This window comes from Lynx rufus, unplaced genomic scaffold, assembly GCF_022079265.1.
Source record: "Lynx rufus isolate CCGP_SWC_20201006 ecotype Redwood Valley unplaced genomic scaffold, mLynRuf1.p SCAF_8, whole genome shotgun sequence".
Classification (NCBI taxonomy): Eukaryota; Metazoa; Chordata; class Mammalia; order Carnivora; family Felidae; genus Lynx; species Lynx rufus.
Window position 1 is genome coordinate 67,284,396 of NW_025814896.1, and position 11,586 is coordinate 67,295,981.

Consider the following 11,586-nt stretch of genomic DNA (forward strand, 5'->3'; position numbering starts at 1 on the left):
CGGTTCCCAAGGGGTGTGTCCTGGGCAGGATGGGGAGAAGGTAGCACTGCTAGGCTGAGGGCTAGAATTTAACAGGGTCTCCTTAGGGCTGGGGACCAGGGGCTGTGGCCAAGGCCAGGCCATATGGGGAATCAGGGTCGGTGAGAGAGCTGGGACCAGAAGTCTGGCTTCTTCGTTTAGGACTGAACTTTTGCTACCACTCCTGGGGCAACAGGGGCTGAGTCTCAGAATCATCTGGTGTGGTTTCATGCTAAGCATCGTGTAGGGCCCCAGGAAGGGGAGGAAAGGACCAAGGTGACTCAGCCACAGAGACAGCACTGTCAGCCAGGGGAAGCCCCGCTAGAGTGAGCTGGCTGCTTGCTGCACACCTGCCAGCCGCTGAGAGATCGTTAAACCAATGGCCCAGCGGAGAGGCCAGGGAATAGCCAGTCCCTCTGGCTCCAGAGTGGGGAGGGAGAGGGAGGAGGGGGGAGATTCCTGGAGCCCAGCCTGGGCCCAGCTTTTTGCATTTAAGAAAAATGTTTTTATTACTATGTCCAGTAGTCCAAGGTTGTCAGTTACTAACACTCATTCATTCATTCCATCCATTCAACAAATGTTGATTAATCACCTATTTTGTGCCAAGCATTATGCTTCATGATTTACAGAAATGGTCTCTTTGCTTTAATTATCTCCATCCGTCTCCAGATACAGTGCCCACTTTATAGTAGTCATTCAGTGCATGCCTATTATTGTTAACTGTAGCAGTGACGAGCCCCACTAAGACAGAGCTCCTAACCTGGAAGAAGAGAAAGGGAGAATAATTTCTGACACCTATGTGCTGGGTCCTGTGACAGTTTTGATATAGCTTGCATTATTTCCAGGGAAACTGCCATAGAGACAAATAGTTGCCACAAGTCTGGGGCCAGTAAGAGGGACTTCATAGAAGGTCTCGCTCTAGTGGCCCCATTTGAGTTGGGCTTTGAGGACCAAGTTCACTGGGTAGAAAATGGAGAGAAAGGGAAGAGCATTGCAGGTCAAGAGAACAACAAAAGCCATGGCCTGGAGGCTCAAAGTGCCTATAGTTTGGGGATGGGGGTGAGTGGGAAGGGTTGGGGTGTAGTGGGGTGGGGAGTAGGGGAGGGATGGCCAGAAGTTAAGAGTGGCTAAGGAGGGGGGTGCATTGGCAGGTCCTTGGTTTCATGTGCTCCCCTAACATCTGGGCACATTTGCCTCCAGGATAAGACCTTGAGCAGAGCCTTTCATAAACCAGCTGGCCCTTGGGAACTGAGCTGGCTGCATCCCCAGACTTTCCCGGCTGGTGTGTGGACCTTCTGGTCCTTATTCGGTTTTCTGTCCTCACCTCTCCGTGTCCACTGCTGCTAGCCCAAGTGCAAGGCTGAGGGCCCTCAAGTCATGGGGTCCCCTCTCTGAGCAGGAGCTTGGGACAAAGTTCCCTTCCACACAGGCTCCCAGAGTTCTGGTGAGCTCTGCACAAAGCACTATGCTTATCTACCTTCTCTCATCTGCCCGGAAGTCTCCCTCCCAGAGAGGAGCAGTTGTAAACGATGGAAAGCAAGCAGCCCTTAGTTCATTGAAGCCACTGGGTTTGCGAGGAGCACAGCAGAGCCAAATCCAAGTCCTTAAATTGTGCTTGAGCCCTTGCTGATACCTCCTCATGTTCTCCTCCTCCACCCCCACCTCCCAGCAGACTGAAGACCGGGCTGTGATCCTTCCTTGTCGGTGGTAATGAGGGGCTCAGGGGCAGCAGAGAGGATGCTGGGTGGTCAAGAGTCCTGAATCTTCTATCCTGCCAATGACGCACTTGCTGTGTGACCCCAAGCAAGTCGCTTAACCTCCCTGAGCCTATTTCTTCATCTGTGAAATGGGATAATAGCTTCCTCTTTGCTGTCCTTGGGTTTTTGAAAGGTTCCTGAGTAAACATGTTTTCCGGTGAAAGCATGGTAAACCGGCAAGCATGACATGAGGGGGAGACCACCAGCGAGAGTGATAAGGCTTCAGCTATCGCTCCTGCTCCCCAGAACAGAGGCCCTGGGTGCTGGCACAGTAGAGTCTGGAGAGGGGAGATGCTGGCAGCCCCTGCAGCCTCCCCTGTCCTGCCCTAGGAGGCCTCTGACTGGGAATGCTTCTCTGCCCATCAGGGGCACTGAGGTAGCCCCAGAGTAAAGAGGACCTGGAGCAACACCCTGGCTCCCGCCCACAGGGTGGCTACTCACTGCAGTGCTGTCCTCCAGTGGCCTCCCCCTGCAGTTCCATCTCAGAGAAGCATGGCAGGGCCTGACTTCAGCCACCTCTGCCTCTGCTGCTCTCAGCTCCATCACCTCCCCCTAAGCCCGAGCACTGCCAAGAGGCCCTAGCCCACCTGGGAAACCAGGGGTTCGGGCAGCAGTTGGCCCACCAGGGCTCCATTCTGAGAGTGGAGAACAGAGAAGCACCAGAAGACACTGGTCTAACCCACCACTCAATCATCCATTCAATTATTCCCTAAATAGGTTCTTTAAAAAGATTACCAGAGCACACACATGTGAAGAATTAGTAAGACGTTCTAGTTGAGGAACCAAATAAAATGCATTTTAAAAAGCACCCTCCCAGGCCAGTTATGTAACAGTGCAGGACAGCAACACACCCCAGAGGCAGTGGCCAATGAGAGGGCAGCAGATGCCACGCTGCAGGTGTGGCTGGGACCCAGAGGGTTGTGCCCAGGGTGGTGTGTGTGGGTGAGCTGCAGGGGGTGAGTACTGCCTCAGTTTCCCTCCTGTGCAGTGAGGCAACTTGCCAATGGGGCCACTTCTGGGCAGCTGATGGTTCCTGAGGGCTTGCCAGGCACTGCACACACGGACTAGCTCCCTCAGTCCTTAAAGTAACTCCATGGGGCAGGAGCCATCGTTATCCTCACTTTCTAGAGGAAACACAGGTGAGGAGAGGTATATCTACACACCAGGAGCCCATGGATTGTAAGTGGCAGAACGGGGACCGGAAGTCAAGCCGGCAGGCTGCATAGCTGGCGTGTTTAGTCCACATTATACTGCACTGGGAGAATGGGAGCAAATCACCTTCCTAGATGTGAGAACGTCAGAGCTGGAAGGGACCCCAGGGACTGCAGGGACTCCCTCCTTTTAGGAATGGAGAAACTGAGGTAGTGGGAGGTGATGTGTCCTGTCCAAAGCCACAGGGCCAGTGAGTGGCAGAGGTGGGTCTCAGCTGCCAGCCCCTGATTCGCTGCTACTTCTCTACACCCTGGCTAGTAGAGGTGCAGCCTGGGGACCAGTGATATGGATGTCACTGAAAGCCTGTGAGGAATGCAGAGTCTCAGGTTCCCCCAGACCTATTGGGCAGACACCTGCGTGTTGACAAGAACCAGAGATTCACATGTACTTTATAGTTTGAGAAGCACTGCTCTGTGCTACTCTGCCTTCCTGCCCTGCAGTATGTATTACTGTGAGCACAACAATACTGTATCCAGACACAGTAAAACCTGAAATTATAAAATTCTGGCATCTCCATCCTGGGCTCACCTGGGGGTGAGTCCTCTGGGATCTAGGGGAAGCAGAGCAGGTCCCCCACAGCTCGATCCTTCAAGGACACAGGTACACCAGTCACCGCTGACTGCTACTGAGCTGGGAGCTTAGTCCTGAGCTGGGGTTGCCAAGCCCAAGGAAGGGACACTCACAGACAGGGTCCAGCGCATCCTCCCCCATCACCACTGATGGCTAGCAGAGGCAGCCTAGAGTGCCGTGAGGAACAGCTAGATTGGAGGCGGGCCTGGGAATGGCAGATTCAGGACAAAACTCCCTGGGGCAGAGCCTGACAGCAAGGGTGGCAGCCAAGGGCTGGCTTGGGCTGAGGGCCTGGGGGTTTTGATTCTCTCTCTGCTCTCTCCTGGCACCTCCCCTAGTACTGTGAAAGGCTCTTCTCAATCCCATGGAAAGTTCTATGTCCTCATAGCCTCAAGCCCCTCCACCTCCCAACTCTTCCCTACACAGAAATCCTGCCCCTGCCCCTGAGTGCAGTCAGAGCTTGAGACTGCCCAGTGTGCCCACCTCAGCCCACACACATTCCGGTCTGCTGGCTGGCATCCCCTGTCCCAGCCCTGGGCCCTGGGGAAGGGAGTGGAACTAGACAGGAGCCAGGGGAGGGTCAGAAGACTGGGGAAGACCCGGGCTAGGAGTGACCACAGGAACACAGTGGCTTTTTGCTCTGTCTCTCAGCTCCTCTGAATCTGAGGCGGCCATACAGGGGCAAGGAGAGTCCCATTGTAGATGACAGGGCTGGGGGCACCACACCCCACCTTCAAACAGACCACCTTCAGATGGAGTAGGAGCTTCTCCCTGGAGAACACCTCGAAGGCACCTGACTGACTTGGCTGCTCCTGAGATGTCCTATTCTCCTTTCTATAAGCTCTTCCCTTTTCTCCCTGAGGTACAGCTAAATGTTCCCCTGACCCGCTGTGTGACCTTGGGAACCTCTCCCCCTCTCTGAACCTTACGTGAAATGAACAAGGCTAAATTAGCCCTCTTCAGGCGGGTCTTGGAGGAGCTCTAGGGGGTCCTCGGAGAAGTTTTTGGGGAGAGCATGGCATCCAAGAGTAGGCCTGATGGGCAGGGCTCCAATCAGAGCAGCTTTGCTACTGTCTGTTTTCTATAATGGGAGGCTTGTTGGCTTTTGTTGGCAAAATGGTCTAAATGCTTGGGAGACTTTTATGGTAGTGTCTAGCTGGGATCCCTGAGGGGTAGATCTTTGCTCTTGTGGCACAATTTGGGCCATTCCAGGCTGTGGCCCAGTCAGGGCTGAGGCGAAGAATGCTCTCCTTCAGCTGGCTCGGCCCAGGAGTGGTGGGAGACGGTCCCCAGGAGTGCAGGGGACAGGAGGGAAGAGGCTCCAGGTACCCCTCTCTCTCAGTCTTTGATGGCCTGGCAGCTATTCCCATCTGTTCCTCTTTCCTGCCATTCTTCATTCACCCGGAACTTCCCAAAGGAAGCAATTCTCATTAAAGCAATGGAGGCTAAAAATGCTGAAGCCACAGACTTGTTCAAGGGGCGGCTCAGCCCCAGGGACTGAATGCAATCCTGGAGAAAACTAAGTGGCAGTCTGTGGCCTGTTTCCATGGAACAAGCAGCTGGATAACTGGTCTCTGTCAGGCCATGGAGAGGTATAGGCTCAGCTTGGGGGAGACCAGACAGTCCCTCACTTGGAAGGGGCTGGCCACAGAAGCCACGAAGACAGCAGTATCCACTGACTCAGCAATTTCACCACTGAGAATTCAACCCAAGGAGATATTACAGGAGGAAAAGGCCATCTGCATAAAGATGATCACTGTGGCATTACTCAAAATAGCCCCAAACAGGGAACCACCCGGCTTCCCAGCAATAGGGGTAGTAAATTATAGAACATCAACCAGATGGAATATTATGCACCCACTAAAATTAGCATGTGAAGGCTATGTGGAAACCTAGAAACAACACTGATGATAAAATGTTAACAAAAGGGAAGCAGCTTAGCACAGATCAGTTCTCTTTCTTTTCCCTATGAAAGGTGTGCCAGAGAACTACAGTTGTATTATGAGTGATTTGCTCTCTTGTTCACTGAATAAATAATGATCGAGTGTCCACCATGTGCTGGGGTCAGGGCTGGATGCTGCGGATGGGTGTGGATGAGAATGCGTTTCCTTAAAGGTCCTTCAAAGCTGTCATAGCACCATCTTTCAATAAAAAATAGTTGATGGGGGAAATAAGTGAGGAAAGGGGCTCCATTCCTTCTGGGTAATGTTATTTGCCTCCTGGGATCAGAACCACCTCCAGTTGGATTACATACATGTTAGAAGAAAACCGAATGTAAATGTGGCGGTGACATTTCGGTCTTATAATGTCTTAGTTTCCTTTGAAGTGAAAACAGTTTTAAAAATCCATGTGAAAAAAAGAGGAAAAAAGTTAGGACTTGTTACTAATCTCGCGGCTGAATAATTAAGTGTGCCTAATTCTGAAAGTAGCAAGCTAAATTATGCAGTGTCAACAGTGACAACTCTCTTATACCTACACCATCCCGTCTAGAGCGGCGTGGTTTTAACTTTATAGCTCAAATACGCTGCCAGCAAACCTAATAAAAGGAAGCAAAAATATTTCTGTTTATATCAAGCTGCCATTTGAGAAAGACTTTTAAATATGTTCTTCCCTATGTGTAAATCTGACAGCAGTTGCATAATTAAAACCCCAGTAGAGAGTTTCCTTTTAATCTTTTCAAAGTAAACCAGTAAAACATCCTTTAGGATGTGAAACGATGGATTAATACCCTTTGGATTGCTTGAATATCTTTGAGCTAGAGCACTGCCTCCAAGAATATTGTTTAGTGCGAACGGAACACAAGCCGCCATCTTTACCTGGAGGAGTTCATGTAATCACAGGAGATGCAGATAATGATCTGCCAAAGGCCACACATGGATCTACGATGAGCTAGACTTGTCTTGGATTTTGTTAAATGGAGGAATGAATAAGTGAATGAATTCACATTAAAACAAACTTGATTTCAACCCCTTAGGAATATGTCACATCGCATAAATGAAAGAAATAATACTACTCAGGGTTTCAGTTCAGTCTAAGCAATCAATATGAATAATTTAGACCACAAAGTGGATTTGTATTTTGCTTGAGCTATTCAGGCTGACTTCCTACACAGCCTCAACTATTGCTGAACAATCACTGGCAAATTTTCCCACTGGATCTGTACCATGTGGGCACACATGTGTCTATACCACTGCAAACTACCTAGCTCTGGTATGGGGCCCTGTTCAAGCCAAATGTCCAGACAAATATTCCATGTTATCATGGTGTTCCATCTAACCCTAAATACAGCCACATGTGTGTCTCCCTCTAGCTGAAGGCCCATTCCTGCCACTTCTTCCCTTTCCCTATGTGTGTGTGTGTGTGCGTGCACACCCACACACACACACACACACACACACACACACACACACACTGGGGCAAAAGAAGGCAGAAAGCAAGTGGTTTCCATATTTGTACCATTCTGATAAACACCAGAAGGTCTCCTACTTGTTACTACCTGTCTCTGACCTTCTTGGTATTGGCTCTTGCCTTCCCAGCTGTCTTAGACCTGCCAGATGCTTCTCATCTGTCTGACCTCTAACATATGTTTGATCCTTCAAGTGTTCTCTGGACTTAATCAGTTCTTGGCCTGACCAACAGACCAGTTCTCCTGCCCAGCCCTGCCCTGATGTCAGACCATCCCCCACACACCCATTATTAAATACTTCAGTCTCAAACAAGAAGGTGTCCGCCACTTATATGCATGAAGCTGGTAGACCAAACACTGCACAACATGGATTCTCGATCCAGCTGAACATATAATTAACTGTGACCTGAGACAATTCCCTTAGAACTTTGCACCACACGGGACTGGACTAAAGGTCTCCTCCTTGTTCTAATCATCTTTAGTGAAAATAGCCAGGATATGTTGCCCATAAATACTATGATCCATCTGCTGTGGAATATGCTTTAACCTGTGTCTTATAGAATAAACTTTAACTTTTCAAAACGTAGCACCGGGCCTGACATACACAATACATCAATCTTTATAGAATAAATAAAGGAAGATTTGTCCATACGAACATCTAGATGAATCGTTTAGCAGGGTCCATGCACCACCAAAGAGGAATGCCCACCGTTGCATGGACCATCTATACCATGATATCCACTGATCAGAGAAAACGGAGTGCATGCTAATTTTCCTCTTCACTGGATGAGGTGGCAGGCAGAGAATCCTGACTGCCCATTTTGGACCAAGCTGTGGCTTCCTGAGCTGCTAAATCCATAAAAGCACCAATACTAATAATAATTGTCTCTGAAGACTCAGGGCATTTAAGGGAAAGAAATGATGTAAGCAGAAGAGAAACTGATGTATGTAGACCTTTACTTACATCCCATCTAAGTATATTTTGCAAGAGAAGGCTGAAATGACAACCATGCTACTTTGGGATTCAGCAGAACTTATCTGACAGAAGTGACCAGTTTGAACCAGTGCTCCAGGCCATGGCAGCACGTGGATCCTGCTACTCGTGTAGCTGTCTTGGCATCCCTGCAAAGGTCTAGTTCAATGCTAAGTTGTCCACAGGCTAGTTCCTGTCCCTGAGTGTAGCTCCCCTGAGAGATGAATGTCTCCGTGCAGCAGATTTTGGAAACAATGTGCTGGGTCATTCGTAACACAGCCACATGCTTCACTGTAGCCCTCCTACACTGCTTGCCTACATCTGAAAACACAAATCAAGAAAGAGAACATAGTTCCTTTCTGCTTGACTAAAGAACAGCCACTCCTGCCAGTAGCTTAAAGGCTGGGGCTTGGAACAATTTGCCAACACACAGACTTGATTTCGTGCAAGGACTGAGAGAAGCTTTAGAAGCTGTGGCTGGGCAGTGCATGAAGAAATTGATGGGTGCTCATCCGAGAGGCACAGAGACCAACAGGTCACTGGCATGGGGCCCCATCTGGATGGACTCACTCCCTGTAGGGGAAGAGGACACTGCTAACACCTCTCCCTTTAGCGTGTACGTTCCATTAGGAAGCTGAAGCCAGAGCATGTAACCGGGAGAGAAATGCTGTGGCCATCCAATATGTGCACAGGTGTGCCTCTAGGTGGAAGAAAGCAAAAGGGTGTGTTTCCAAGAGGAAGAGCACATATCAGTAATGAGCTATGAGAGCATGATGTCATCCTCTAGGACTAAGCATCCTTAGTACTTTTAAAGCACTTAAAAAAAAAAACTCTAGTTGCTATAGCAACTTGATGCAGCTCTTACAAGGGGATTTTTTTTGAGGGGGGTCATTTTATATCTTCAATCACCATAACAACATGATATAGCTTTTAAAAGGTATTTTTACCAAATTTGTGTGTGCTTTGGGCTTGGGCCATATTTGCCATTTCTATTTAAAATAATCAGATGAAGCATGACACATGAAAAATCATTGAGGGAAAGGAAGCCCTTTCGTAGACTATACATATACACTCAGAGAGACATCTCTAAGCTGCTCATATCCTGCACATGGATGAAGTCTTTCTCTGCCTCCCAGCAGCCATCTGTGATGGCTTACACTGGCCAGTTGGTCTATGCCCGCCTCTGAGCTGGCATACAAAACCAGCCCAGAGCCTACCCATGGAAGTTGTGTCTATGCAATCCCTCACTTCTCAACCCAGTGAAACCAGCCCTCTCCTCCAAAACTACCACCAGGAGATAGTGCCTTGGGGTGACTAGTGATATGGCCAGCCAAATGCCCTCTCCCACCCTGGAGCTCAAAGCAGGAGCGGACAGCACACACACACAAAATCTCACCGAAGTGGCAACCCTGTATTTATTCTGCACTCTGTAGTAACTGAGGAGGAGGTCTGTTTCACATGACACCCAGCATCCTCAGAAAGGGGGGATGGGGAAAGTGGGTGACAGGAGAAGAAAAAAGAAGGAAGGGGTGTAGTGCTGAGCAGCCAGTGGCTCCAAGATCTCTACAGGAGAGGCTGGTGGGATGGGGGTGGGGGTGTGAAAGTAGAAGTGGGGGGCTTGAAAGAGTATTTACACATCATATTTTGTGTGGTTCTGAAACCGTGAACTGTTTATACCAAACATAAGAAGGAATGATAAAAAGTATGGAGAAACTGCCCCCTCCCCACCCCACCCGGTTACCCCTTGGTGCCACTATTGGTTGGAAAAGATGGCAAGGTAACGAGAGAGGTCAAGAAATTGGAGGAGAAGCTGGGAAGCGGGTGGAGGGAGAAGGGGGAGAAAATCCAAGTGGGAAGGCGGGCGGAATAAGAGCGCTGAAATCCTGGCCTCAGAGTCTAACGGGCTTTTCTTTGGTAGAGGGGGAGGTGTAGACTGTAGGAGTAGCGGGTGGGAAGGAGATCAAGGAAAGTGTTTGTCCTCCCCAGGGTAAAGGGCTAGAGGATGCTGAAGAAAAACATGTGGAAAAGAAGAAAGAAAAGAGAGATTAAAAAAAAAGATAAAAACGTGGTGAGTGGAGGGAAAGGGGGCTTCCCAAATCATCTGCATGAGGAAACAGACCCAGGGGGCGTGAGAAATAGAAGGAAATAGAAGGCCCTAGACGCTTATTCTCACAAGTCCTTTTAGAGGAGAAAACTGAGGCGCACAGAGGTCAAGTTACGGAGCTGGGAAGCGCTAGAGCGCGCGGGCGGCCGCGGGTCAGCCCAGTGGCTGGGTGAGGGTTCTCCCCATTGGGCCGTACTGCCTGGCAAGTCAACGCTGGGTGAGCGCCAGAGATGGGTCTCCCAGGCCACTTACCGCGCCGAAAGCCAGTTAAGAAAGAGAAGGGTCAGGGGGAGGGGTGAGGGCAAGACGAAACTAGGCAGTGGGGCATTAGAAGGGAAGGGGAAAGCCGAGGGACGCGGACCAGCCGCCGAGCGGTAGAAAGGGTGGCAGGTGAAAGGCGCGGAGAGGAAAGACGCGCGCGGGGCGCGCTGCTCACCTATGGTGGATACCACTGTGCCCACGAAGTAGAAGGCGCCAGGGAAGTCCCAGCGCGGGCGCAGCGCGTCTGCTCGGACGCCGGCAGCCAGCGCGGCCTCGTAGTGCCGGAGGAAGGCGCGCAGCTCTGGCTCCGCCACGCCGTGCGCCGCGCTGAAGTTGCGCAGCGTGGCGCCCCAGCGCGCCCGCGCCTCCGCCTCGCCCGGGCTCTCGAGCGCCGAGAAGACTGTGGCGCCCGCCACCAGGTAGAGGCCGATGAGCGCCGCCAGCAGCACGAAGCGACCCGTGTCCTCGTTGAGGTGCGAGCGTCGGCAGCAGCAGCAGCAGCAGGAGGGGCGCGGCAGGCGGCGGCGGCAGCGGCGGGGCGGGGGCCGGGGGCTGCGGGAGGACATGGTCCGGAGCTCAGCCCCAGGGCCGGGGCGGCGCTCGGGGCCCGGGCCGCGACATCCCCCCCGCGGGAGCAGAAGCGTGAGGATGGTGGCCAGGGGTCGGGGGCCGCCGCGGAGCCCCTTGCCGCTTCTCCCAGAGCCCGGACGGCGGGGCGCCTCGCCTCCGCCTCCTCCTTGGCACTCAGGCCGCACACGGGTCCCGCGGCCCTTGAGGTTCCCGGGCTGGGACGCTCCTCTCCGCGCCCCGACGCCTCGCCGGCTCCCGCGGCTCCTCACCAGCCACCCTCGGGCGCGGGGGTCTGAAGCTAGGCCCCTGCCGCCCTGTGGCCGGCGTCCGCGGGGCCCCGGGCCTCATACTCTTCTCCAGACAGGCCGCGGGCTGCGGGCGGGGCGGGCTGGGGAACCCGGGAGCCTAAGACTGGGACGCCGCAGCAGGGCACGAAGAGAGCCCCTGGGGTCGTCCCATGAGGCGTTCCCTGCTTGGCGGCTCCCAGGCTCAGGCTGCACCGGCAGTCCAGCTCCCACCCCCGGGCCTGAGCCGGCGGCGTCGGCTTCAGAGCCTCAGAACCGAGCCGAGTCCCGGGAAGCGCTCCCTTTCCAGCTCCAGCCGGAGAGCCGCCCGGCACGGAGAGGCGGAGTCACCGGCGCCCGGGGCGGGGTGTTGAAGGCGGGGGGGGGGGGGAGATAAGGATGGGAGGGAAGGGGTGGGGAGTTGGGCTGCT

At 52.4% G+C, this 11,586-nt stretch overlaps 1 protein-coding gene across 1 annotated transcript in view; it reads right to left on the bottom strand.

The window, feature by feature from the left end:
- KCNK12 (potassium two pore domain channel subfamily K member 12) overlaps window positions 1-10,867 on the bottom strand; it is a 49,502-nt gene extending 38,635 nt beyond the window's left edge. The window contains exon 1 of the mRNA XM_047069851.1: window positions 10,477-10,867. Coding sequence (XP_046925807.1) covers window positions 10,477-10,867 — 391 coding nt within the window. The remainder of the gene's footprint in view (window positions 1-10,476) is intronic.
- Window positions 10,868-11,586: the final 719 nt, after the last annotated feature.